The following is a 25565-nucleotide window of genomic DNA, read 5'->3' on the forward strand; positions in this document are numbered from 1 at the left end:
TACTGAGCCTGTGCTCTAGAGCCTGCAAGCCACAACTACTGAGCCCGTGTGCCACAACTACTGAAGCTCTCGTGCCCAGAGCCCGTGCTCCACAACAACAGAAAGCACTGCAATGAGAAGCCCGCGCACCGCAACGAAGAGTAGCCCCCGCTCGCCGCAACTAGAGAAAGCCTGTGCGCAGCAACAAAGACCCAACGCAGCCAAAAATAAATAAATAAATAAATGTATTAAAAGAAGAAAATATCTGCATAGTAAGAAGCATGATAAGCAAAGGGGAAAATACAATTGCAAACTGAAAGCAGTATTTTTATCTCAGCCCAGACAAAAGCTAATGAATCACTTTAATATATGAGAAGGTCCCAGAAATCAAAGTGAAACAGAAATCAAGAGAGAGAGAAAAATGGGCAAAAGAAAAGAAAAATTGCCAAAAGACAGTTTCCAGAAAAAGAAATACAAATGGCCCTTAAACATAAAATGTATACCAAATCACACTCTCTATAAAAGAAATGCAAATTAAGAGTAACATGAGTTTCCACTTCTTACCCATCAGACTGGCGCAAACCCAAAAGTTTGACAGACATTTACACCATTGGTGAAGCTGTGGGGAAAGAGGCACTTCCATACACCCCTAGTGGAAGTACAAATAGTACAACCATTAGTGAAGGGTGATTTGGCCATCAATCAAAATTACAAATGCTCTCTGACAGAGCAATCCCATTCATGTCACAAATTCATGTTACACGTAATTCATGTTACAAATAGTGTGAATCGCCACATATTTTTTCATAGCAAAAGGTGGAGAACTACAGGTAAAAATCCATTTGCATTGATGTAATGAAATTTCTTGTAGCTGTTTAAAAAAAAGAAACTTTCTAAGTAATAATATGGAAAGGACTATAGGCTCTAAGTGAAAAACTGGCTCAGAGTAGTGTTTACTGTATATCATCTTTGGTATTAGCAACTCAAGAAAATAACAAACATTTCCATTACAATAGCATGTTTGAGGTCACATAAAGAACCACTGGAACATCCATAAGACACTAACACAGCACAGAGGTAGAAAGTAATGGCTGGAAGCTACACTTATCAAAGCACATGTTTTTAAATTGCTATGATTTTTGTACCATGTGAATGTAAATACTACCTATGCCAGAAAGTTTTTAAAAGATGTGTAAACCCAAATTTAAAATGTTTACACAATAACTTGCACACACATATCCTTTGTGTGTCATCTGCTGGCTCTCCCAGAATCCCATCAGTCTGATGGCTCAGCCTGTGCAGATGCAACAAAGTGAAACCGTACTATGATCACTTTCCACATAAACCAGTGTCATCCCTGCATTTCAAATCTTACCCTAAAATACGTAATTTCTACGTTAGCTTTAGAAGTCCCTAATAACCCCACCACCACCTCACGCGTGTAACACTCACAGAAAAGCAGTTTACAGATAAGGTATTCACTGTTTTTATTTCTGAAAAAGAGTTGATAGAAAAATCTATCGAAAAATATAGCACAAAAGAGTATCAGTGGACAGAGGAATGAGGAGAGAGAAAATACAAAGTTAGAACTCTCTCTCCTCTGAGTTTCCACTCTCTCTGCTCCTATTCTTTTCCCTGGTTGATCCTCATCTGGTTCATTTATCTCTTCCTGCCCCCCTTTTTTCTCTAGCCTCTATAAATGTCTTTCACTCAGTGAGTCATTCAATCTACCATTTCAACTTCCACCCTCTGCAAATAATTCCCAAATGTACATCTATAGTTCTGACTTCTTCCCCAAGGCTCACTTTTTTTTTTTTTTTTTTTGCGGTACGCAGGCCTCTCACTGTTGTGGCCTCTCCCGTTGCGGAGCACAGGCTCTGGACACGCAGGTTCAGCGGCCATGGCTCACAGGCCCAGCCGCTCCGCGGCATGTGGGATCTTCCCGGACCGGGGCACGAACCCGTGTCCCCTGCATCGGCAGGCGGACTCTCAACCACTGGGCCACCAGGGAAGCCCCAAGGCTCACATTTTTATATGGCTGCACAGACCCTCCACCTCTTCACCAGCCCCATGGCTCTGGTTCAAGGCCCCAATACCTTCCAGAATGGCTTTCCATCTACCACCCTCCTTTCTCCACTTTCCCCACCCTCTTCCTAACCCTGCTTCCAAAAAGCTACCAGATTTGTCCTGAATTTAATTAAGTAATTTCTTGGCCTGGAATTCAAGGCTTTTTAGGATTGAAATATCCAATCTCGACACTTTGCACCTCCAACTCATCTTCACGCATCCTAGCTCCAACCAGACTAAATCAGTTCTTGGGCCCCTAATATCTCTTAGGCTCTCCTACTCTCCTGCCTTTGCTTACAATTTCTTCCACCTGATACCCCTTTTTCTAAAATTACTCAAGATTCTTCACATCAGCAGACCTCCATTTTCCCCTTTTTTCATTTTCCTTGAGGCCATGAACCACCAACCCCATTCATTATATGATGCAGGAGTTGTTTTAACTGATTATCAGCAAAGACAGGAAAAAAAAGTCCATGTTACATCAAACTTACAAAACATCACTTATAAGTTTCTAAAACTAAATCAGGCTTACACTAAAAGACACAATGGATGACTTGTCCTATGAGGGTGAGGGTGAGGGTGAAATGGCAAGGCAATGCCCTTCCTTAAAAAAAAAAAGATGTTAGTTCTTTTTTGTTGATTACAAAATGCCTGTTTTTCTCTTGTACACATACCCTGATACACACGCCTCTCTATTGATTAGCAATCTTGGGCACAGGCTCATTGAGATGAGCATCAGAGGCTGAGCACCGTCACACGCTGGGATTTCGCAATGCCTGCTGGCATCACTCACGATGTCTGTTGTCGAGGGTCATGTGGGTTGACCACTGACTGTCAAGGAAACTCACTGTTTAGAACATATGAGTCACTGAAAATGAGGACGTTCATTTAGTCAAGTAAATTTGTGTTAATGCTGTTGCAGAAGCAGGAAGAGGAAAGGATTCATCTGCATGATGCACTAACAGATACCAACTTAATTTAATAAACAAAAAGCTTACCACACTTTAAAAAAAAGAACATACACCTACCCTTTGCAAAGGCTTGGAGTAATTTACATAGTCTACCAAGCAGGTGAATGCTTGAATTAATCACACATAGCCAACGTCTGTACTCTCTATCCAATCTTAATCTCATTTTTTCTCTCTCTTCTTTTTTTTAAGGGATGGTCTCTGGAATTCATTATCAACTTCCCCTCTGCTAGTTAGCTATTTATTTATTTATGTATTTATGTATGTATGTATGTTTGTTTGTTTGTTTGGCTGCACCGGATCTTAGTTGTGGCATGCAGGATCTTCATTGCTGTGTGCGGGATCTTTAGTTGCGGCATGCGGGATCTTTTAGTTGCGATGTACGGGCTCTTAGTTGTGGCATGTGGTATCTAGTTCCCCAGGGATCGAACCCGGGCCCCCTGCATTGGGAGCACGGAGTCTTAACCACTGGACCACCAGGGAAGTCCCTCCCCCCTGCTTAAATCAAGAGAATGCCACTGGTTTCAAAGGGATACCCGAAATCACTGCCCTTAATGCTGTTTTCTCTTGCAACTTGAAGAAGTGTGTCATTTGCTATGTGTATGCACTGTCTCCAGAGTACCTTAAATTTTGTAAAGGCCTGAAGCCATGTTCTCCAAGTTGCTGTCCTCTGCATACAATGCATTTTTCCAGGTATCCAAAGATAAAAAGGCCAAATGATCCACCGACAAAGTTTGTCCATGGCATCCCCTGCACCCTCAGGCATCAGGGTCCACTTCTATTTCCCAGGTGAAATTAGCAGGTGCAGGCTGCCCAGTGCTCAACACCAGAGAAGCACAGAGGCAAATCCTGTTTCCAGAGAGAAACACCTGGAAAGGAAGAAGGCTCTAAAGCCCTAACAGAAAAGCGTCCAGTTCTTTACTCTTGTTCACCAGGTATCCCAGAAGTTACAGGAGACATAAGGGGTCTACTGGTTCTGCTCCCTGAGGAACCTTCAGAAAATGGGCTAGGGCTCCAGGGTATAGAAGCTCTTCTTTAGCCAGCCCAAGCTTTGGGGGAAACAGAGCTTTTGAGGAAGAGAAGCAGAGATACCAGGCACCCGACCCAGAAAAGCGAGTGAAGGGGTCCAGAGTAGAGCTTTTCATCACACTGTTCTGAGGTTGGTACACCAAGGAGGAGTAAGAGTTTTGCTCACCCCCAGGGCATCCAGACATCACTGGCTTCTTCCTACCCCAACCCATGAAAAAAACTGTCTAATCACAAGTCCAATGGGATCTCTCCTTTCTCTGAGCCCCAGAGCCTATTCTCAACAAACGTAGAACCCACACTATCTGCTGCCTATCTCCCCCACCTTCCATGTACGAGGCATGCTTTGTACCCTCACCCCTCACTTTCTTGTTGGTTTGAAAACTTATGCTGCCCCAAGTGCTTCAGCAAAACAAAAAGGAAATTTGGAAGTGCTATTACAAAATCTCTTGAAGAAAGGAGAAAAGGTGAAGAGGGATTGAGGAGTTGTTGCTACTTTCTGGCAGAATAAAAGAACTGATGAAGAGCTTTCTTGCTTTCTCTGCCCATAGAGCCAGTGACCCACAAGCAGACACCGATGTTACAGAGATAAACGCCACGTAAAGACAGATTGAAAACTGAAATACTTAAAACATTTATAGGGAATTTGTTACAACCAAGACAAAAAGGCACTGCTAAAAAATGAAAAGAGTTTTGTTATATAATTTATACCTCTCCCAAAATTCTCAAGTATCTATCCAATTTGCAAAAAATCTCTATATAATCTACCTACTAGCCTGGTCCAGTTTTCGTACCCTTTTTTGCTAACGAGAAGTTCTTTCTTACATCTATCAATATTTTTACTTCAATTTAAGCCAATCTTTTTATTCCAACTTTTATGGATATGGAGGAAAAGTGGGATGGCTTCCTCCTTCTAATAATTAACCAACTGAAAAATGTATAATCCCTCAGCTTTTTATTTTCTTTTTCTAAATTCAATAATCAACCCTCACAGATCTCATTCAACCCTTTATACGGGCTTCAGAATTTCCTCTTTACCACCCTTCATACAAACAGTAAACCTGGACTTACCTGTGCCTTTATATCACATCTAAACTGCTTTGCATTTGAGGCCCTTCATAACCTAATCTTATTTCTATCTGTTGTCTCTTCTATAAAGTAAGCTCACTCCCACTTCTATTTAAATGATTCCCTCATTTTCCCAGTTTAGAAAGCCATCACCTTAGTTAACCTCAATCCACGGCCACATGGCCAGTTCAACACCAAACATCCACAAAAAACCCTCTCTGATGTCCCCCATCCAAAATGATCTCCTTGTATGCTGCGCTCATTAAGTTTCTTCCTCAAATTAATTATATTTATATGTTTGTGGACTTCAATGCCACCAGTGCTGCCTGATTCTCAAATGCCACATGGATATCCGGATCTTGGTGGTATCTCCTTAACTAGGCTAAGGGTTGCTTGAGGGCATAGTTCCAAATATAACGTAGGCACACAGAAGACATGCAGGAATCACTGTTCATGGCCAAGACCAGGGCTAGTGATTCAAAGCAGCGCATCACTGTGTATTTAAACATGCTGGCTCTTTTATGCACTGCAGCATCAGTCTAGGTTCTGTGCCCTGCTTTCCACTGCCTGCTTATCTAAAACTCTGCCTGTGGCTTTCTGAAGGGGCCAGTTCCTATCATGTATGTAACCAAGCCTGGTTTTTTAACCCATTTTGGAGCATCCTCCTTGGGTAAAGGATCTTGAATGTTTTCCCTCTCTCTGGTGGCTCATTCATCAAAAACATCAAGGTTACTTTAAACTCTATTCCTGTTTCCTAGGCTGTTTAAAACCTGACTAATTTAAGAGCATTCAGTCCACCATACTGCACTTCAATGATGTCAAAGTCATCAACGTAACCTCAAACAATACAACCAACTCTAAGCCAAACCCAATTACTCAACAGGTTCCCTTCCTTTCAGTTAGTGGTCCTCTGATGAGCAGTGTGAGAAGCCCTATCTAATCTCCAGATCAGGAGTGTGACAAGGTTTCATCAGGAAGGCCAACCCCAGGTCAGTTGGTAGTGAGAAGCTGTCTGCAGGTTTGTGCTAAAGAGGACTTCTGAGGCCACATCTTGGTTCAGTGACAAAGACGTCATCAATTAGTGATGTCTGCCAGGGTCATGGGAAGGGTAACAGGTAGAATGGATTTGTTGACCCTGTTATTTGGGGTTAAGATAAAATCAAAAGCTTTACTGAAATAAAGCTTCTATTTTCCTGATTTCTACATGGTTTATATATCTATAATAGAATAATTTGCCTTTTTTGTATTGTGAGTAATTTTCTATTAGTGTCTCTCAGTTATCAAGACTAAACGTATACTAAGCTAGAAGTAGTGGAGATGTACTTTTAGTCTCTTGAGAAGGTGGATGAGAAAATCTACCTTCTTTTTCATCATTATTTACACCAGCAGTTCTCCAGAAACTTATAAAATAATCAATGCTGATTATAAAATGGGAGGATTTTAGCCCCAGATATAAATACTAATCACAGAATTAAATATGTGTTTATATTCATTTTAAAGCATAAATGGGGTGGAAGTATGGACATTGCAATCAGTTGCCAATCAACACTGCAGAGAAACCAACAGGCAATTAGAATAACAGGCAGAGTTTCATTTTAACAATTAACATTTTAACATCTCATTCAATACACTGTTGACCCATATCTTGACTGACATCCACATTAACTTCATTTATTTGGACATAAGTAATCTGATTAAACAAGAAATCCCACAACACAGAAGAGTTCATAAACTTCATCATCAAATGAACCATCAATTCAATTAAAATGTCAACCTTATGGTTTGGCATTTATGTACAGTATCTTTGATCATAATGCTGGATAGTCTTAATGGATTTGTTTTCTTTAAAATTTCTGTTGATGATTTAGGACTGAAATGTTATGAGTTTCCTAGGATGTGACAAAGCCAACACTCAGCAGAGGAGATTCCATTTGTGGAAGAGTCACCTCAACCTTCAAAGGGAGAATTAGAAGACACTGGCCAGAGGGGCTGGTAAGGAAGGCACGGTTTAGGGTAGGAAGTGGTGGCGAGGGATTCTGAGTAGGAAAGACAAATTGGGATTCGTTTTCAGGCTACCTTTGACTAGCGATGTGATCTGAAGCAAGTTACTTGAACTTCTTCACCTGTAGTTTTCTCATCAGTAAAATGAGGATTAACAAGATGTTATCCTCATGTAAATAATGTAAATTAATTTTGCACAGTGGAGTTGGTGTATAAGAAATAGTGGTGATTATTATTATTATTGATAGGTTCTTATCTATAAGGCAGAAACAAAATGGAGAAGCTCTGTAGTTTTGATTAGGGTTTCCTCTGTGGGGTAGGGTGGCCAGAAGCGGTATGGTGAATGGGAGGTTGGTTTTGGGAACACTTTTTTATCTATCTATCTATCTATCTATCTATCTATTTATTTATTATTTATTTTTGGCTGCGTTGGGTCTTGGTTGCTGCGCACGGGCTTTCTCTAGTTGTGGCGAGCGGGGGCTACTCTTCATTGTGGTGTGCAGGCCTCTCATTGCAGTGGCTTCTCTTGTTGCGGAGCACAGGCTCTAGGCGCACGGGCTTCAGTAGTTGTGGCATGCGGGCTCAGTAGCTGTGGCGCATGGGTTTAGCTGCTCCGCGGCATGTGGGATCTTCCCGGACCAGGGATCGAACCCATGTCCCCTGCATTGGTGGGCAGATTCTTAACCACTGCACCACCAGGGAAGTCCCTGGGAACACTTCTAAAATGACAAGCTGGATTTTGAATTCGACGGGCACCTGATGAGATGTCCGTTCCTCCCAACAGTAAAGAGAACTCTAAATAAACAGGGGATGTGTTCTCAAGTTGACTGTCCTATCATCTGATCCTATTATCTTTTCACTCTCAAAGAATCCTTGTGTCTTAGTTTTCACCCAGCTTTTTCAAACCTCCACAGTTCTGAGATGAAGGTACCCTCTTCTAAACTACTGAGGTATTTGGGACTAAGAGAGCTAAATCACCAACAAGATCCCCAACTAGTTACTGCTGAGGATAGAAAGATTTAAAACCTGCTTATATTAGGTACATTTTTAAAAAAACTAATTTCACAGAAAACAGGGACAGGGCACAGGGCAAGTCATCCACTTTGTTACAGCTGTATGAAAAGAAAAACAATCTGAAAAATAGTAGAGAGTATGTTTTATGGGCTAAAATATAGCGGAAAAACTGGTTTATTAGCATGGGAGCCTTTCTTTCTGTGACTTACCACTTAAATTGCTCTTTTTCCACCCATCCCTCACAATGCAGTTAAAAGCATTAGTCTGCTCTGACATTCTGTCTTCCTCTTTCCTGCCAGAACCACTCCATCTCGCTTACTCATTGTTGGCCAGAATTACATGCTAAGTCATCTGCTTTCAGAGGTGAGAGCACATATTCATATGCAAGTCTCTAACCCACTCTAAAGTAAAGTTTCCTCCAAAAGAAGCAGTCTATTTTCCTCGGATTACGAGGTGAAGTTTGAAGTTTTTCTCACCTCTACTTTTCCTTAAGGAACATACCTCCTCTGCCACCATCCAGAGACCCTGTTAATCCTGTGATTCCCATGCCTTACCTTATTCTATCTTCCCCCAAACCAGCCACCAAAAACTGTAGAAATCAAGTTCTTCTCCTTCAAGGGGCTATTAGTTAGAAAGCTAGAATAAATTATGCAAATGAGAGCGGCATAATTATGCCAGTGAGAGTGGCATAATAGATTAATGCATTATTCACTAAGAGAGGTGGTTCCCAAAGGAATGGTCCCAAAGGAGGGAGCGGGGAGGGAAGAGGAGGATTTTGCCCCCAGGGAACAGCTGGCAATATCTGCAAACACTGTTGGTTGTCACATTAGGGGTGTGCTACTGTCATCTAGTGAGTAGAGACCCGGGACAATGCTAAGCATCTTACAACACATAGGACCACTCCCTGTGACAAAGAATTATTCTGCCCAAAATGTCAGTAGTACTGAGGTTGTGAAACCCAGCTCTAACAGGTAATATATTTCAATTAACAACGCCTTTGTTCTACAGGTTTAAGTTTCTATTCCAGGCACTAGGCATGCTGACTAGAGATGTATTTTGGAGCATGTAAGCATCAATCACACCCCTGAGACAGGGACCTATTTTCTATTCATATGAAACTAGTTCCATTTATCAGACTACAGACTCTAGCTGAAGGCTTACTGATATTTTATTTGGTTGGTTTTCTTAATGTTTATGTTTAAAATGCAAGTTTAACCAAAAAATATGAGTTCAACAAAGAAAAAATTCCATTGTCATATCTGCTTCAGATATTTTTGAAGGAAAAAATTATAGGTACAGTTAAAGCCCCTCCCCATCTATTCTCCTCCCTCCTAGCAGATATATCATTTCCACATGTATTTTATACTTATCTACATACATCTACATAAATATATAGTTATCTGTTTAAGGTACTAAATTTTAAATGAATGCTATTATACTATACATTTCTTCTCTCTCAATGTTTGTCCATTTTGTTTTCTTCATGTAAATCCAGTTAGTTCATTTTGATCGCTGTACAGTACAAATAAAGCAGCTTACATAATTTGCCTCCTAAGGAGTGACTGGGTCGTCTCCACATTGCCACTATTTGTATGCACCTGTAACACGTCTGCTAATACACACATGCTGAGAGTTTGGGTAGGTCTGGTATCTTAGGAGAAGTGGAATTGTGGGGTTACAGTGCTACGAATCACCAAATTGCTCTCCAAAGTGTCCCCGAACTAAGTTTTCATTATATTGTGCTTAGAAATGCAGATGACTGATCTTAGGGTTTTAAAACAAGCAAAACAAAAAAGAATCAAACCTTTGCCTTCTGAAGAACTATATTAACATATGAGGATTAAAATACATGGTATGCTAGTGAATTTTTTCAGAAACACCTTCTATCAAGTAATTTTTGTTCCAAGAAGAGAAACTGTACTCCTTATGTCCAATAAAGGCAGTGCCAATAAATAAATAAGCAAACATATTTGTGGACCACGACTGAATGTCGAATCAAACAATCAGTTATCAAACCATTTTGAAACTGTTAGAGAAATTTATATATGGACTATGTATTAGATGATATTAAGAAAATATTAAGCTTGTAAAAGGGATAAAAGCATTGTGGTTATTTTTTAAAGTCCCCTTTTTTTTTTTTTTTTTTGCAGTACGCGGGCCTCTCACTGTTGTGGCCTCTCCCGTTGCGGAGCACAGGCTCCGGACACGCAGGCTCAGCGGCCATGGCTCACAGGCCTAGCCGCTCCGCAGCATGTGGGATCTTCCCAGACTGGGGCACGAACCCGTGTCCCCTGCATCAGCAGGCAGACTCTCAACCACTGCGCCACCAGGGAAGCCCTTAAAGTCCTTTTTTAAAAAATATATAAAAAGATGAAATCTTATATCTGCACTGAATACTTTAGCAAAAACTGAGGAGTGATAGATGAATCAAGTGTGGCAAAATCTTGACAAAAGTTGGCTATATGGGTTATCACACTAAGTGAAATAAGTCAGAAAAAGACAAATATTATATGACATCACTTATATGTGGAATCTAAAAAAATAGCACAAATGAACTTATTTACAAAACAGAAACAGACTCACAGACATAGAAAACAAACTTATGGTTTACCAAAGGGGAAGCCAGCAAGTGGTGGGAGGATAAGTTAGGAGTATGGGGTTAACAGATACACACTACTATATACAAAATAGATAAACAACAAGGACCTATTGTATAGCACAGGGAACTATATTCAGTATTGTGTAATAACCTACAGTGGAAAAGAATCAAAGCAAAAAAGGATAGAGGTATATACATATATACATGTATAACCAAATCACTTTGCTATACACCTGAAATTAATGCAATACTATAAATCAACTGTACTTCAATTAAACAAACAGAAAACAAAAACAAGTTGGCTATATGGGTCTCATTATACTATTTTTCTACTTTTGCTTATGTTTGAAAATCGTCATAATCATCATCGTCACCATCAGGCAGATAGACTAATAAAAGCAGGTAGACATTTGACTGTGATAAAGAAAATCTCAACCTATAATCCTTCCATATGCCATAACTGGATTATTTTTCTCTCTGCAAGTAGTCAGACGCGTTCTAGGATTTTATGAGCAAGATAACCCCATTAAATGCATTATATAGTCCATATCCTTGAGGACAGCAGACACTGATTTATATTCAGAGCACTTACACCAAGACAATAGTACGAAATCAACTTAGCTGATTTAAACAGACTATCAAAAACGGCCCGCCCAAGACAAAATGAGTATAGAACATGATACTCCTCAAATTTCTGTTACAACGTATTATCCCACATTTTCTGTGAAGTTCAGAGATCTGCTTAATGTTGATGTAACCAACATTGTATTGGCATCAACACGGTTAGTCAATTCTCACAAAAGAATCCCAAATGTAAAAGTAGAGGGAAACGTTAGGCAACCTGAATTCGCTCTGGACAGGTACAACATCAAAGGCTTCACCGTAGCATTTTGTCCTTTGTGTGTGTTTGAGGGGAGGAAGAGGTGGAGGGGGCTGAGGGCAAGAGATACTGGGCAGAAGAGAAACTTAGCCCAGGGGCTTAATTAGCGGTGGGCCAGGTGACCCCAAATCCTTGCTGGGACAGGGCAACGTGGAGGACCTGAGGAAGCAAGTGCATTTCCCACTGCCAACAATGCCGAGTCAGGCCAGCAACACACCCCAGGGAAAAACACCAGAAGGACTGAGCCATGGCCTCTACTTATCTGTATTGTTTAGGACTCACTCCCCAGGCAAGGGCACCTGCAGGCCTTAACTCCTGCCTGTCGACATTTAGTCGTTAGTCACTATGATGTCCTAGCATCATAATGCAATGACAGTGGCATTAATCCTGAGTCATGAAAATGACATAATTAATTACATTCATTTCAATCACAATTAAAATTACTGACTCATTCAAGTCTGACAGCACAAGTTCTGGAAATCAGGTACCCAAAGAGCGAGACTGGTGGCTTCTTAGAGTCAAACAGTCCCTTGCACTAGTTACAGCAGAGTAAAATGAAAGCTACTAAAATCTCCATCAGACCACAAGCCAGGGTCTGAGAAGATGCATTTGTTCTATGGCTAGAGTGGTAAAAGTACAGCTGATGCAAAGCAAAAGACCCAATACCCTTCTCTCTTCTTGTTTTACCTTCTAGCACATCAGCTCTCAGGGAACAAATACTAGGGTAGAGGGTAACTCTGTATTCTCCACTGAAGTTGAATGCTTCCCTATAACACAGTTACTTGAAGGGAGGAGAAAATTTATATTCACCACTGTATTAACAATGAGGAAAAGTCCTTAAACCCAGAAGAGGAAGGTATAATGATAGAGCTTCTTAAAGAGCCTTTATTCATGATCATATCTGAAACTCAATGAGCTGGACAGTGTTTTAACAGAAGACATGGTAGAGTACAGCCAAGGACAGCAAAGAAGTATTTAAGCACAAAGATAATAATTCCCGAGGTTCAGCTTTCAGTTGGCTTATTCAACAAAAGCACAGAAGAAGTACAACACAAGAGGGGTTTAGCTGGAGAGGGAGATTTGAAAACTGTTTCCATAAATGTGCTTCACCAAGTAAAAGAGCGGCAAAAGGAAGTTTCTGGGGCAGAAAATAAACATAACTCTTGTCCCTCTTTAGCTCATCTCTCCCTCTCAATTGCCTAAACCTATCATCAGCACTGTATCATTCAGACATCTCAAAATTGCACCCACACCCCTGGGACCCGTGGCCTGCCAGTGACCCTTGCCTAAACTTTGGCCGGCTCAACACTGACTTGTGCTCGGTTGGCTGCGGTACAGAGACACGATGCTCTGAGGGTAGGCGACTGCACCAGCCAGGCACACAGGTGCTCAGTGTTTCATCACCCTCTGCCTCTGTCTAGGACTGTGATACTACCTCTAGGCTGACTCTAAACACCAGAATGTACAGGTGTTTAGAGTCAGCTGAGACTGACTCTCAACAGGGCACACACCCTGCGACAGGGCGACTCAAGCAGGATGTAAGTCAGGATGGGCGTAGAGGCGCATACCAAGTACTGTTGAGGTATTAATACAGATGAAAGCAGCACATAGCAGAGCCTAAATGAGATCTCACCTCATCCTTTGCTTATGCCACTATTTTAGCATTTATCACAGTGACCTATCAGATGCCTGTCTCCCCACAGGAGCCATGTCTTAATCATCTTGGGATCCCCTGTCACCCTCACAGGTAGCAAATGCTCGGTAACTGCAATAGTCAATTCCCAACTGCACAGGCTAAAAGGGAGAGCAGCCACTCTGAATGAAATATGATAAATTCTGTAGGCATTAGCCACACTCTAAACCATTATTATATATATTTTCTCCTCCTACTCACTTGCACCCTTTCCTGGAGGTACCAAGAAAAAGGCAAAGACCAAAAATAGAAAAGACAGATGCATGATTAAAAAAAAAAAAATCCAACAAGTGGAAATATTCACTCCCATTAGGCTGAAAAACCTAAAACAACGCTACAAACACCCTCAGCTAGTGGTTTTTTAATCCTCTTAACCTACCAAATTGAAACACTTTGTGCCCTTTTAAATTCATGGCCCAAGACATGCATCACCACCACCCCAACCTGTAGGGTCCCATAGAATTTCACCCAAGAACAATGACAGCCCAAAGTCTCACCATGTACAACAAAAAATCAGCAATAAAGTTTGTTCTCTCCTTAAATCACAAGGGCACACATTTAAAAAGAACCCAGAAAAAAATTTAGTAGATCTGCTACACCTGAGAGAAGGTACCTCTCAGGTCAATAAGAAGAGGACCAAGTAGAGCCAGAAATATCCAATCTTGGTTAAGATATTATTGGTGCTAACCCTTTGGTGTTTAAGTAGACACCATGAAGCTCTACTAGTTGCTTTAATTATTTGAACATAACAATCTAATTACACAAAAATGCACAGATGTTTTCACTCAGATTCTTTATTTCCTAAATGCACTATAGCATATAATTTCTACAATTCCTCTTAGACAAGCCTTCAGAAGATAAATTCCTTCTAGTGAAGTGTTTGACATTTTGACCATCTTTAACCCTAAATCAGATGGGCACAAAATTGTTTCTATATTATTTTTGAAAAACACATAAAGCCTTAATCTTTTAATTAAATCAAGGGTTTATTTCTCCTTAATTTCACAGCCATCACTTCCACAGAATTCTACTCCCCTTTGAACCCAGTGTCTTAAAAATTCTTAAAATTCTTAACCCAAGTGAAAGGGTTTATTGGGACAAAGGCAAAGCACACATATAGAAGCAGGGACTGCTTAGCTCGGTTGATTTGTTAACTCACTTCTAACAAAAATTAAGTGAGTTTCTTTACTACAGGACTTTTCTGAGCCTTTGTTACTATACATTATTAGTCTCCAAAAGGAATGTGTAGCATGTGGTGATTCCCAAGCTTATTTCACAAGGGAGTTGTTTTTTTTTTTTTTTTTTTTCCATGGTACGCGGGCCTCTCACTGTTGTGGCCTCTCCCGTTGCGGAGCACAGGCCCCGGACACGCAGGCTCAGCGGCCATGGTTCACGGGCCCAGCCGCTCCGCGGCATGTGGGATCCTCCCGGACCGGGCCACGAACCCGTGTCCCCTGCATCGGCAGGCGGACTCCCAACCACTGTGCCACCAGGGAAGCCCGGTAGTTATTTTTTTATTTCATGCATTACTAATTAGTTTTTAGCAGGAAAGAATATTTTGAGGAACATACTTTGAGAACCACAAGTTAGAAGAGGGTGCTAATGAAACCTCAAACATAGGTTTAACTTAACCCCAGGTAGTCCGATTAGCCTTTTTTTTCTTAAGACCATTAACTACCATGGGCAACCACCTTTAAATGCATACCTTTAGAAATACCCTATAAGAACACATAGATGAACCTGCACATATTACATCTTTACAGTAAAAACTCATCCAAAACTCAGAAGGCTGCTATTTTGCATAAAGGACAGAATTATGAACAATCCAAGGCCCATAAAATGTACTACTCTATGCATATTTGAAGTTCAAGTTGGGTAGATTACATCTACCCAATTTGGATACTTTAACCGTTAAAATGAAAAGGAAGACTTACCAACAGAAGCTGAGTTTTTAAGAACTGTTTCCTTTGAGACTCCTTTTTCAATTCGTAACGTGGCCCACTGTTCAAAAAACAACAAGTATTAATGTAAACCGTGCCACAGACACAATGCAAGATATTTAAACCATGCTTATATAGACATGAAATTAATCATTAAGCCCTGGTACTATGTGAATTGAAGAGATACCCCACTAAATCTCTGATATAATAGTATTCCAAATCCCAGGTACACTCTTATATTAGTTACTGGTAATGCCCAAATAAGAGGAAAAGATCATGTTTACCCTATTAAAAAACCCTCACACAGACCGGGTACCCCAATAAATTACTCCTTGGAAAGGTCAGAAAGCATGAAGGGCAGGAGCACAGACTATGGCATCAAGTCTGTCTGGGTTTAAAATTACTTAATCCCTCTCAGCCTCAGTTTCCTCATCTGTAAAATGAGGATAATAGTTCCTATTCCATAGGGTTGCTAGGAAGATTAAATGAGATTAACACATGTAAAGACATAAACACAGGGCACAAAGAATATTATTTTCATAAGAAATTAGGCATTCAAGTATGAGACACACTCAAAGATGCCTAATTGCCTGTATCAGACAAAAGCTTTCAAAAGGAGCAGTGTGAGACTTGGAAAGCTGGAAAGGAATCCATGAAACCACTAACTGAAAAGACATCTGCCAGGAGATTGGGATTGACATATACACACTACTATATATAAAATAGATAACTAATAAGGACCTACGTATAGTACAGGGAACTCTACTCAACACTCTGTAATGGCCTATGTGGGGAAAAAAATCTAAACAAGAGTGTATATATATATATATATATATATATATATATATATATATATATATATTACTGATTCACCTTGCTGTACAGCAGAAACTAACACAATATTGTAAATCAACCATATTCCAATAAAAGTTTTAAAAACAAACAAACAAAAAGTTAAAAAGACACCTGGGGGCTTCCCTGGTGGCGCAGTTGAGAATCCGCCTGACAATGCAGGGGACACGGGTTCGAGCCCTGGTCCGGGAAGATCACACATGCCGTGGATCAACTAAGCCCGAGCGCCACAACTACTGAGCCTGTGCTCTAGAGCCCCCGAGCCACAACTACTGAGCCCACGTGCTGCAACTACTGAAGCCCGCACGCCTAGAGCCTGTACTCCGCAACAAAAGAAGCCACCGCAATGAGAAGCCTGCACACCGCAACGAAGGGTAACCCCCACTCGCCTCAACTAGAGAAAGCCCGCACACATCAACGAAGACCCAACGCAGCCAAAAATAAATAAATAAATAACCTAATTTAAAAAATATATATATATATTATCTAGATGACTACAATTCTAGAAGCTAACAATGTCTAAATTGACTTGATTTGGGGAGGTGGGAGAAGAGCAAAACAAGAGGTAAAAGGCACTATAATAATTATAATTATGACTTAGGCACTCTTGAAGGGACAAAAAGACAGAATTTATTAAATATGTCAAGGCAAAAACCTCAGTTGTTGCTGGGCTTGAAGGGCTCAAGCAGAGAGGTAAACATTTTTTCTCAAATAAGTAAGAAAATAAGTAGTGGAGAATAAATAACCTAAAACATGTACATGAAGGTCAAGGAGCAAAGCATGATCTGACTACGTCAGGACCCCTGCACAATATCCCAAAGAACAAAGTAGGAACATGCCATGGGTGCTTAGAAGACAGCCTATGAATAGAGGCCTAATCTTCCCAGCTTCAAGTGGCAAGTGACAAATGATAATAGGCTCAGAGTCTTAATCTGGTTGCGTCCTTTTCTCTTCCTTGCTGATCTAGGCAGGAATTCGCAAACTCCGGACTTTACCTCCCATCTCTTCTCAATAGAGGTAAAGGTTTATTTACACAGTTTTTCACTTTAAAGCCTTGTTACCTATTATCAGTTGTAAGGAGACCTAAGACATGATTAAAATAAAACTTTGTCAACAATCCATCATCCTTATCCTGGAGCTCACTTTTTTCATTGTGGGCATGTGATTTTATATTTTATATAAATGGTAGTTACCTTAGACTAGAACAATGAGTCCGTGCTTATAAGATGGAAAACATTGGTATTCTGTGGCTATTATGGGCTGAATTGTGTCCCACATAAAGTGCCCCCAAAATTCATGTGTTGAAGCCCTAACGCCCAGTGCCTCAAAATGTGACTATATTTGGAAACTGGGCCTTTAAAGAGGTGACTAAGTTAAAATGAGGCCCTTAGGGTGAGGCCCTAATCCCATATGACTGGTGTCCTTATAACAAGAGGAAGAGAACCAGGGGCATGTACAGAGAAGACAGACCATGTGAGGTCACAGCAAGACAGCACCATCTAAAGCTAAGGAGAGAGCCCTCAGAAGAAACCAAAGCTGCTGACACCTTAATTTTGGACTTATATCCTCCAACACTGTGAGAAAATAAATTTCCATGGTTTAAGCCACCCAGTCTATGGGACTTTGTTATAGCAGCAAACTAATATGGAGGCATTCCTCCAATAACACGATGTGCTCCAAAGAGCTCCCTGTGCCATCATCAGAAGTTTCAGAAGACAGACCCTCTCCTGAAATGCTAACTCTGAGGTCTATCCTCCAAAATGTAGTTACAATGTTCAAGATTAGCAAGTTTTAAGGTTGGAGGAGAAGTCACTTAATGCCAAAGGGAATTTGTACTGGAAAACGGTTTTCTTCTTTGGGCTAACTCTCCAGTGAAAATGACCAAGTGCCTATGCGCTGCAGCTGGACAGACAGAAGTACATGTGAACTGCAGCTCTGCCACTTCCTTGCTGTAATCATCTCAGACAAGACTTTAACCTCCTGGGGTCTAAGTTTCATCATCTCTGAACAATACCCAGGGTTGTTGTAAAGATTAAAGGAGATAATCTATCCAATGACCATCACACAATCGGCCACAAGGTAGAAAAACGTTGGCTTTCTCCTCCCTCCCTACATCTATATAGGTGCCAAAATGATCAGGTTTTTTTCCAGACCATCAGGGCATCTCCCAATAAATAGCTATTTCTCTTTCACCACGCCAGCTTCTCTAGCTGATCAGGTAAGCCCAAATACAGAAGAAGAATATCTCTTTAGAGGTTCTAAATCTCTTGAGGTATCTCAGGACACATCTACCTCAAGGCACCAGGAAAGATGCAGCTCTGTCTGCAAAGGGCCCTGAAGATAGCAGCTTCGAACAATCCTGGCTACCACTCCCCATCTCACTACCCCTACCAAGAAAGGTGACAACTTTCAATCAGGTTTTCACCCCCACTTAATTTCAAAATCCTCTTGGAAGAAAATAAGTAGCTGTCCACAATTCACCAAAATAAAGGGTTAAGTATAATTTTTAAAGCTTAGGCCAAAAGCTTGCAAAAACGAGACTCTGTCACCTAGACAATTCAACTTTCAGTTTTCACACTAAAAAGACATTTAAGAATTGACTGACTAGAGGGAAAGAAAAAAGGAAAAATGTATAAAATTATATAAAAATTCAAAATATTAGGCTTACTCAAATAATAGCTGGCCATCATCTGTAGCAAAATAAAAGTCTCTCAGCAGAGTCTGTCATCTTAGCAGAGTAGGACTCAGGCTCTAGATTCAGATTAAAAACCTGATTCTACCACTGACAGCTGTATGCCACTGTCCAGACAAACCACCTCTCTGAACCTCCATTCTCCAGTCTATCGATGGGAATAATAACAGATCCTAACCCAGAGAGGTGCTGTAGAATTAAGTTATCTGAAAAGCATATTGCTTTGGTAGCTTTTCTTTATTATTACTTTCTGTCATAAACAGTCATGGCCTTCTAGCAGATTTATTATATTTCCAACACCAGGGATAATACCTGAGTGTTATAATAAGAGGTGTTTATCATCTGAAAATTATTAACCTGCCTTTTTATTTTATTTTTTTTTTACATCTTTATTGGAGTATAATTGCTTTACAATGGTGTGTTAGTTTCTGCTTTATAACAAAGTGAATCAGTTATACATATACATATGTTCCCATATGTCTTCCTTCTTGCGTCTCCCTCCCTCCCACCCTCCCTATCCCACCCCTCTAGGTGGATTGACCTGCCTTTTTAAAATGACGGAAAACTAATTGGCAGATGGAGGAAATGGTAAGGGAAAGGATAATAACTAAAATAAAAGGCAGGAGTAGGCTGTTCTGAGTATGTATGTGTGCTGACCCATCAAAGATCTGAAGGTAGGTTAAATCTTAGCCACACAGGAGCAAAAAAACCCAAAAAAAACACAACCAAAGAGTGTTCCAATTCAAACTCCACTAAGATTTGAGCACCTACTATGTATCAAGTGCTTTTATTCACCTCTCTTCATTTAATCTGCACAATAACTCTGTGAGGCATCTTCCTGTATACACATGTAGAAACTAAGGTGGAGATGTTGAGTGATCTGCCCAAGGTTACAATGCCAGAAATTTGGAGTAAGTTGTTCATGCATCCAACTTATTCCTCAAAAGTTGAGGGAAAAAGCAGTCCATTAACATTTATCTTCTGTCTACTGTTTGTATTATCTGGTTAGATTAGATAATTTACATATCATTCCCCTGCCTTCTTCTTCTCCATCAATCCTATATTCTCTTCCCATTCTTTATTTCCCTCTAACCATGAACCTTAGGCCAATGAATGGCAATCCTTAGGTCAATGAATAGGAAGCATCATTAACCTTGCAGGGTTGAGAACAGCATATTTCAACCTTTAATCCATGCTCCTGTTTGATAAACATAAAAAATTCACACACACTATCCCAGAGATTCAGATATATACACCCCACCATGCAGATGGACTACCCTCTACAAATCCTCTCAGCCAAAAGTTTTACTTTTCATGGTTTGCATTCCTAAAACAATTTTCCCCAATATACTGCTACCATATTGGCATATATACTCCTAAGAAATTGTTATATACCCCTTGAAAATCACTGGTTTAGAGAATCACTACACTTACTCTAGGCTAAGAATTCAAGCCTTACCCTCAAGCAGCTTGCCATATCAGGGACTTATGAACACATCTAAAGATATTCAGCAATGCAGAAGGCAGCATTCAGTAGGTACTCACTAAATAATTATTACCTGAACTGATGAGCTAAGAAGGGGCCCAAGAAGAGCATATAGCTGGCTGAGTTACTTGACAATTAGCAATTACCACAGTCAGCTATTTTGAAGGTACCCCACACACATTGCAACTTCCAGAATGAGTTTATGGTCACAAAAAAGCTACCCATTGTCAAGAAAACTTATCAAAGTAAACACATCATGTACCAAACTAAATGACCTTTTAAAATGGTGTGTAAATTGTAACCAAGGAAACCTGTGAAATAGCTAATTCCAATCAAAGAGCCCAAAGAATATTCTTGGGACTGGAATGCAAAAGAAAGAAAGAAGCAAATCAGTTGAGAACATGCTAAAGAATAATGAGTAACAGAAGGGCTGGGCCTTGAATGCACTCTACAAAAAGGCAGGGTATGTTTCCAGATCTAAAGATGTTCTCATATTCAACAACCAGCACAATTTTTAAGAGAATTATCCCCATAGTTGGCAAAAAAAAGCAATCCACTGTACCAACCTCGGCCTAACAGAAATGTCTCTGAGACGTCTAATGCTGCTCTGGTTAGAGGATGGAAAGCCCTGAGTTGCCATCTCCCTCTCCTGGGCCTAAAGCAGATATCGCTATGGGATCATAGCTCTTTCCTGAGGGGCCCAGCTGCTTCCAAACACAGGCACTCCAGGCAGCTGCCACCAAGTCAGAGTTGGCTCACAAAATGAATCCCCATTCTAATTGCATATATGCCAAGCATCTCTCTGACCTAATAAGTTTGGTCTGAGCTAAGAGGATGGTTCCTTATGCTGCCATCTACCTGGTTTCCAAGCTAGGTGGTGTATCTCCCACTATAATTAGAAAACTAGCATTCTTGAGAGTTAGATTAACAAGGAGTGCATCTCTAAGTCTCTTCAAGTCTAGATGGACAAAAATTAAAACTTGAGGCCCTGCCACACTGAAGCCAGACCCTGGACTGGAGACATCCCTTCAAAGTATAATAGTTATCTGCCAGGCTAACAGCAACTAGCAGGCCTCTCTCCTTGACATCTCTTTAGCTGTATCCTGACTTACTCAAGCAAGCATATAGGAGTCAGCACCTGGAAGACAGGGTGTGCAACTTACTTTACTCCATCCTCACTTGGGGTATCAATTCCAAAAGACATTGCTACATGGGAGAACAGTTCAATCATTTCAGTTCTGAGAAAGAGTGAACACCAGCTGAAGAGGATCAACTGCTACGGGGAGAGTATTCTGAAGATCTAACAGTAAGAGGCAGCTAAGAAATTCACAGTAGAGTGTGACTAAATTCAGAGTGTGACATCAACAAGATAAGTTCAAGACTGTGAAATGTCTCCCAAGTAGAAACAACAGAACTTTTAAAACATGAGGGCTGAGGATGAAGAATCAAATACAACTTCAAAGACTAGACAGAAAAATAGCCACAAAGAGAAGTACAACAAAAATGCGGGGTAAAACAGGAGATAAGCAGGTAGAATAGATTTGCAGGAGATTAGCTGGTGGGAGATCTGCTGGTAATCTCCAGGTAAAAGATAAAAGATTAGAGAGCCACCCTCCTGCCTGAGGGAGAGGAGCAAATAAAGCCACGCCTGGGGGCAGACATAGAATAAGGGAAGAAAAATGCAAAGCCGTATTAGAAGGTACTTTAGTAGCTACAGAAACAAGGATGCTAGAATCTAAGTAATAATATTATTACTTTATTATTACTTTTTTTTTTTTTTTTTTTTTTTTTGCGGTATGCAGGCCTCTCACTGTTGTGGCCTCTCCTGTTGAGGAGCACAGGCTCCGGACGCGCAGGCTCAGCGGCCATGGCTCACGGACGCAGCTGCTCTGCAGCACGTGGGATCTTCCCGGACTGGGGCACGAACCCGTGTCCCCTGCATCGGCAGGCGGACTCTCAACCACTGCGCCACCAGGGAAGCCCAATTATTACTTTAATAATAAGAATAATATTATTCTTTTAATAGCAGCAAACACATACAGATACCATTCTAGGATGCCTGACATATTTTAACTCACTTAAACAACCCTATGGAAATAGTTGTTATTGTTACTCCTATTTTATAGATGAGGCAAATGAAGCACAAGAAGTAGGTGACTTCCCTATGGTCCTATACTGAGAAGCAGAGCTGGGATTTTGGTACCAAATCAAAGCAAATCTGCACCCAAAGTCTACACTATTAACCAACAGCTGCAGGCCCTCTCCTCAATTAAGACTCCTGTCTCCACCACTTAATTCAAGCAGACCACTGAACTTCTCAGAGTCTCAGTTTCCTTACCTGTAAAAGGGGGAATAACGCTTGCTCTCCCTACCTTCCAAGGCTTTGGGGAGCATCTGATGAGAGGATCAACAAGGGATCTGTGATTTAATAAAGCCCTGTATTAAGGGTAAGCTGTAGTTGTTCCCCATCAGGCCCACTTAGAGTCGAGGTCAACGAATATAGATTTTCAATGACATTTCAAGCGCCATTGGTTAGATTAAATTTCCATGACTCTGTTAAAATATAATCAGATTTCTTTCTACCATCCAGCAATTGGTTTCTTATATTGAGCAGACACTAGAACATGATGCCTTTCTGGACAGGATGCCTTAGTCCACGAAAGGACCTCTGAAACCTGGGGCTGTAAAACCTAAGGACACTGAGGTGACAGCTGCCCCGCAGAAAGGATATAAAGAAATTCGGTGATAGAAAAGGCGGTTGCATTGATATTCTAATCAGTAAAAATCATAATAACAACAGCAGGGGGTGGAGGTAGTTCTGCCTTCAACCACAGCAACAACAGGGTGGTCCAGTGGTTTTAGTCCGAATCCCTCCAGCTCTACGGGAGAGGAGGGATGCAGCCGCGGATAAACTAAAACGCACACCCCTCCGGACCACTGACTTTCCTCACTGGTCCCCTCGCGTCTACTCGGCTTTCAGCTCTACCCTCGTTTCGCATCGCCCCAGGATCTCCCTAAAGCCCTCGGAGGAGGGGCCGCGGCATGCCCCCATGCACTCACCTCTAAAGTTTTCACCAGGATCTTCATGTAGAGCTCGGAGATGCCCAAAGACACCCCAAAGGCCGAAGGCAGGAGTATGAAGCCGAGCACCAGAGTCAGCCAGGTGTAAACTATCTTCCCGGCCAGATCCGCGCCATCCATGGCTCGGCGCACCCAGAAGGGGTCCACGGAGGAGGTCCGAGCGCGACAGCTAGTCCCTGTCCCCAGCTAGTCTGTTGGCAGCTCCGGGAGCAGAGGTGCGGGGCCCGGCTCCCCGGAGTCAGCGCCGCCGCCGCCTGGCACTCACCTCTGCAGTGAAAACAAGAGAGGACGGGAAAAACTTTCAGAAGGACAGCAATTTCCCTCCTCTTCGGGCTCCACCTCGCCGCGGCCGGCTGACTCTTTCTCGGCTGGAGGCCCAGGCCCCCTGCTGCCGCTTGCGCAGACCTGGTAGCGCCGGCCGGGCGACCAGGGCTGGGGGTGAGCGTGGAGACACGCGAGCGCAGCGGGGAACGTGTCCCACCCTGTGCCTGATTTCAGTTGGGTGGTGATTGGGACAACTCAGCGTTGACTCACGGAGGCCCTCCCGGAACGAGGATCCCTGCGGCGCCGTGCACCGCACCACCGCACACCAGCCGCTGGCGGAACTGACGCCTGGTCCAGGACTGAGCTGCTGGTGGGCTGGCTCGGACGCCCAGCGCCCAATTTCTGTACCCTGCCCTTGCCCCACCTCCTCCGCCACCCAACGGGGAGCTTCTAGTAGGGATCTGCACGGAAAGCGCCGCAGCCTCCCGGACGGCCTCGTCTTCCCCGCGCCCCGCCTCGCCAGCACTCCCAGCGGAGATCCTTTAGGGAACAGAGTTTTCATCTGCAACACGTTAGCATTTTCTCACCCCCAGAATGAACTACTGACGTGTCCGGAACGCTTGAGAAGGTCCTGTTTGTGTGTGTATAAAACGACCTCTCGGCAGGGCTGTCAAGGAGAGGGAAATGCCCGCGGCGCTGCTGAGCTGCGGCTTCCTCCGCTTCCAGGTCTCCCACTCCCTCTTCTCCCTCCTCCTTCCCCTCCCTACTCTACGGAGCTGCCGGGCGAGATCTTGCTCTTCCTGAAAGTGGAAAGTTCTCTCCACGAGTCGCCTTACCGGCTCCTCCGCCGTTTCCCTTGGCACAGAAATCCTTCCGCCGAGGGTCGCTCTCTTCCTGGGGCAAGATTCCAACCACAGCTTCCCTTACCTTTCACCCAACACTATTCTCACAGAAGCCACAGAAGAACGCCAGGCCCCCGCAAAGCTTCATCCGGCTGACGCGCGCTTCCAGGGAATTCAGGGCCCGCATCGCTGCCTCGTTAGCCCTTCTTAGAACAGTAAAGGGCAAAAAGCTTGTACGGGTATTTACTTCACTGCGGTTCATGCCTCTTAGAAACCTGATCTGTTTTTAAGAGTAAGCGTAAGAAGGGATGTTGAGACTGTAGTAGATAAGAAAATCAGGCTCCCAGCGTTTCCAGATCGTCACTGAATGGGACCAAAATCTCGTACAGGTCTCTTTCGGGTGTAATTTTAAGCTAGAAAAACTGGGACGGCAAGCAAACTGAATTCAAAGAGTGTTGACAACAAATACTGCGAAAGAGGCTGCCCCGGCCCAGGGTGTGGAGGAAATGGAGAGCGGAAGAGAGGAGAACCCCCTGCAAAGAATGTAAATGTTTGGCTTCTGCACCTCCTGCCAGGAAGGTATCACAACTCCTTACCCCACTAGGAAGGGAAAAAAACTGTAACTTGGTCCTAAAAACCAAAGCTGAGAATGAAGAAGTTTCAGGAGCTTGGCTTCTCAAAATTAAACCTCTTTATAGTCTGCCATTTTACGAAAACAAACAACAACAACAAAAAAACCACACATGCCAAAATTCGTCCAAAGTCTTTGCTGGAAACAAACACATATTTAGCACAAAACCTCAAAGATTATATTGACTCATTTAACACCATACATTCAGGTAAAGCTCTTACCCTCCTTTTATTTCCTCAAAGAAAGATGACTAAGGAATGCTGAATGATTGTACCAAAGTTTACCCAACAAGTCTCAGTGCAGGTAATTTCGTTTAAGGATGGCCTTTTTCTGCCCATCCAGACAGAGGAGCTGAGTGCCCACGATCTCCAATGATTTCTTGTTGCTCACAACCAAATTTCATGAACGAAGTTTGTTTCTTTGGTTTTGGTTTTGGTTTATTCTTTATGTAAGAATTATTGTCCCATAAGGGACTTCCCTGG

At 42.0% G+C, this 25565-nt stretch overlaps 1 protein-coding gene across 1 annotated transcript in view; it reads right to left on the minus strand.

Moving 5' to 3' along the window:
* Window positions 1–23466, minus strand: part of GPAT3 (glycerol-3-phosphate acyltransferase 3) — a gene marked incomplete at its 5' end in the record, with an annotated part of 56893 nt that extends 33427 nt beyond the window's left edge. Inside the window, 2 exons of the mRNA XM_079696343.1 lie at window positions 15230–15296; window positions 23326–23466. Of these exons, the coding sequence (XP_079552469.1) occupies window positions 15230–15296; window positions 23326–23466 (208 nt within the window). The remainder of the gene's footprint in view (window positions 1–15229; window positions 15297–23325) is intronic.
* Between the last annotated feature and the right edge of the window lie 2099 nt (window positions 23467–25565).

The sequence above is a fragment of the Hyperoodon ampullatus genome, assembly GCF_949752795.1.
Source record: "Hyperoodon ampullatus genome assembly, chromosome: 1".
NCBI lineage: Eukaryota > Metazoa > Chordata > Mammalia > Artiodactyla > Ziphiidae > Hyperoodon > Hyperoodon ampullatus.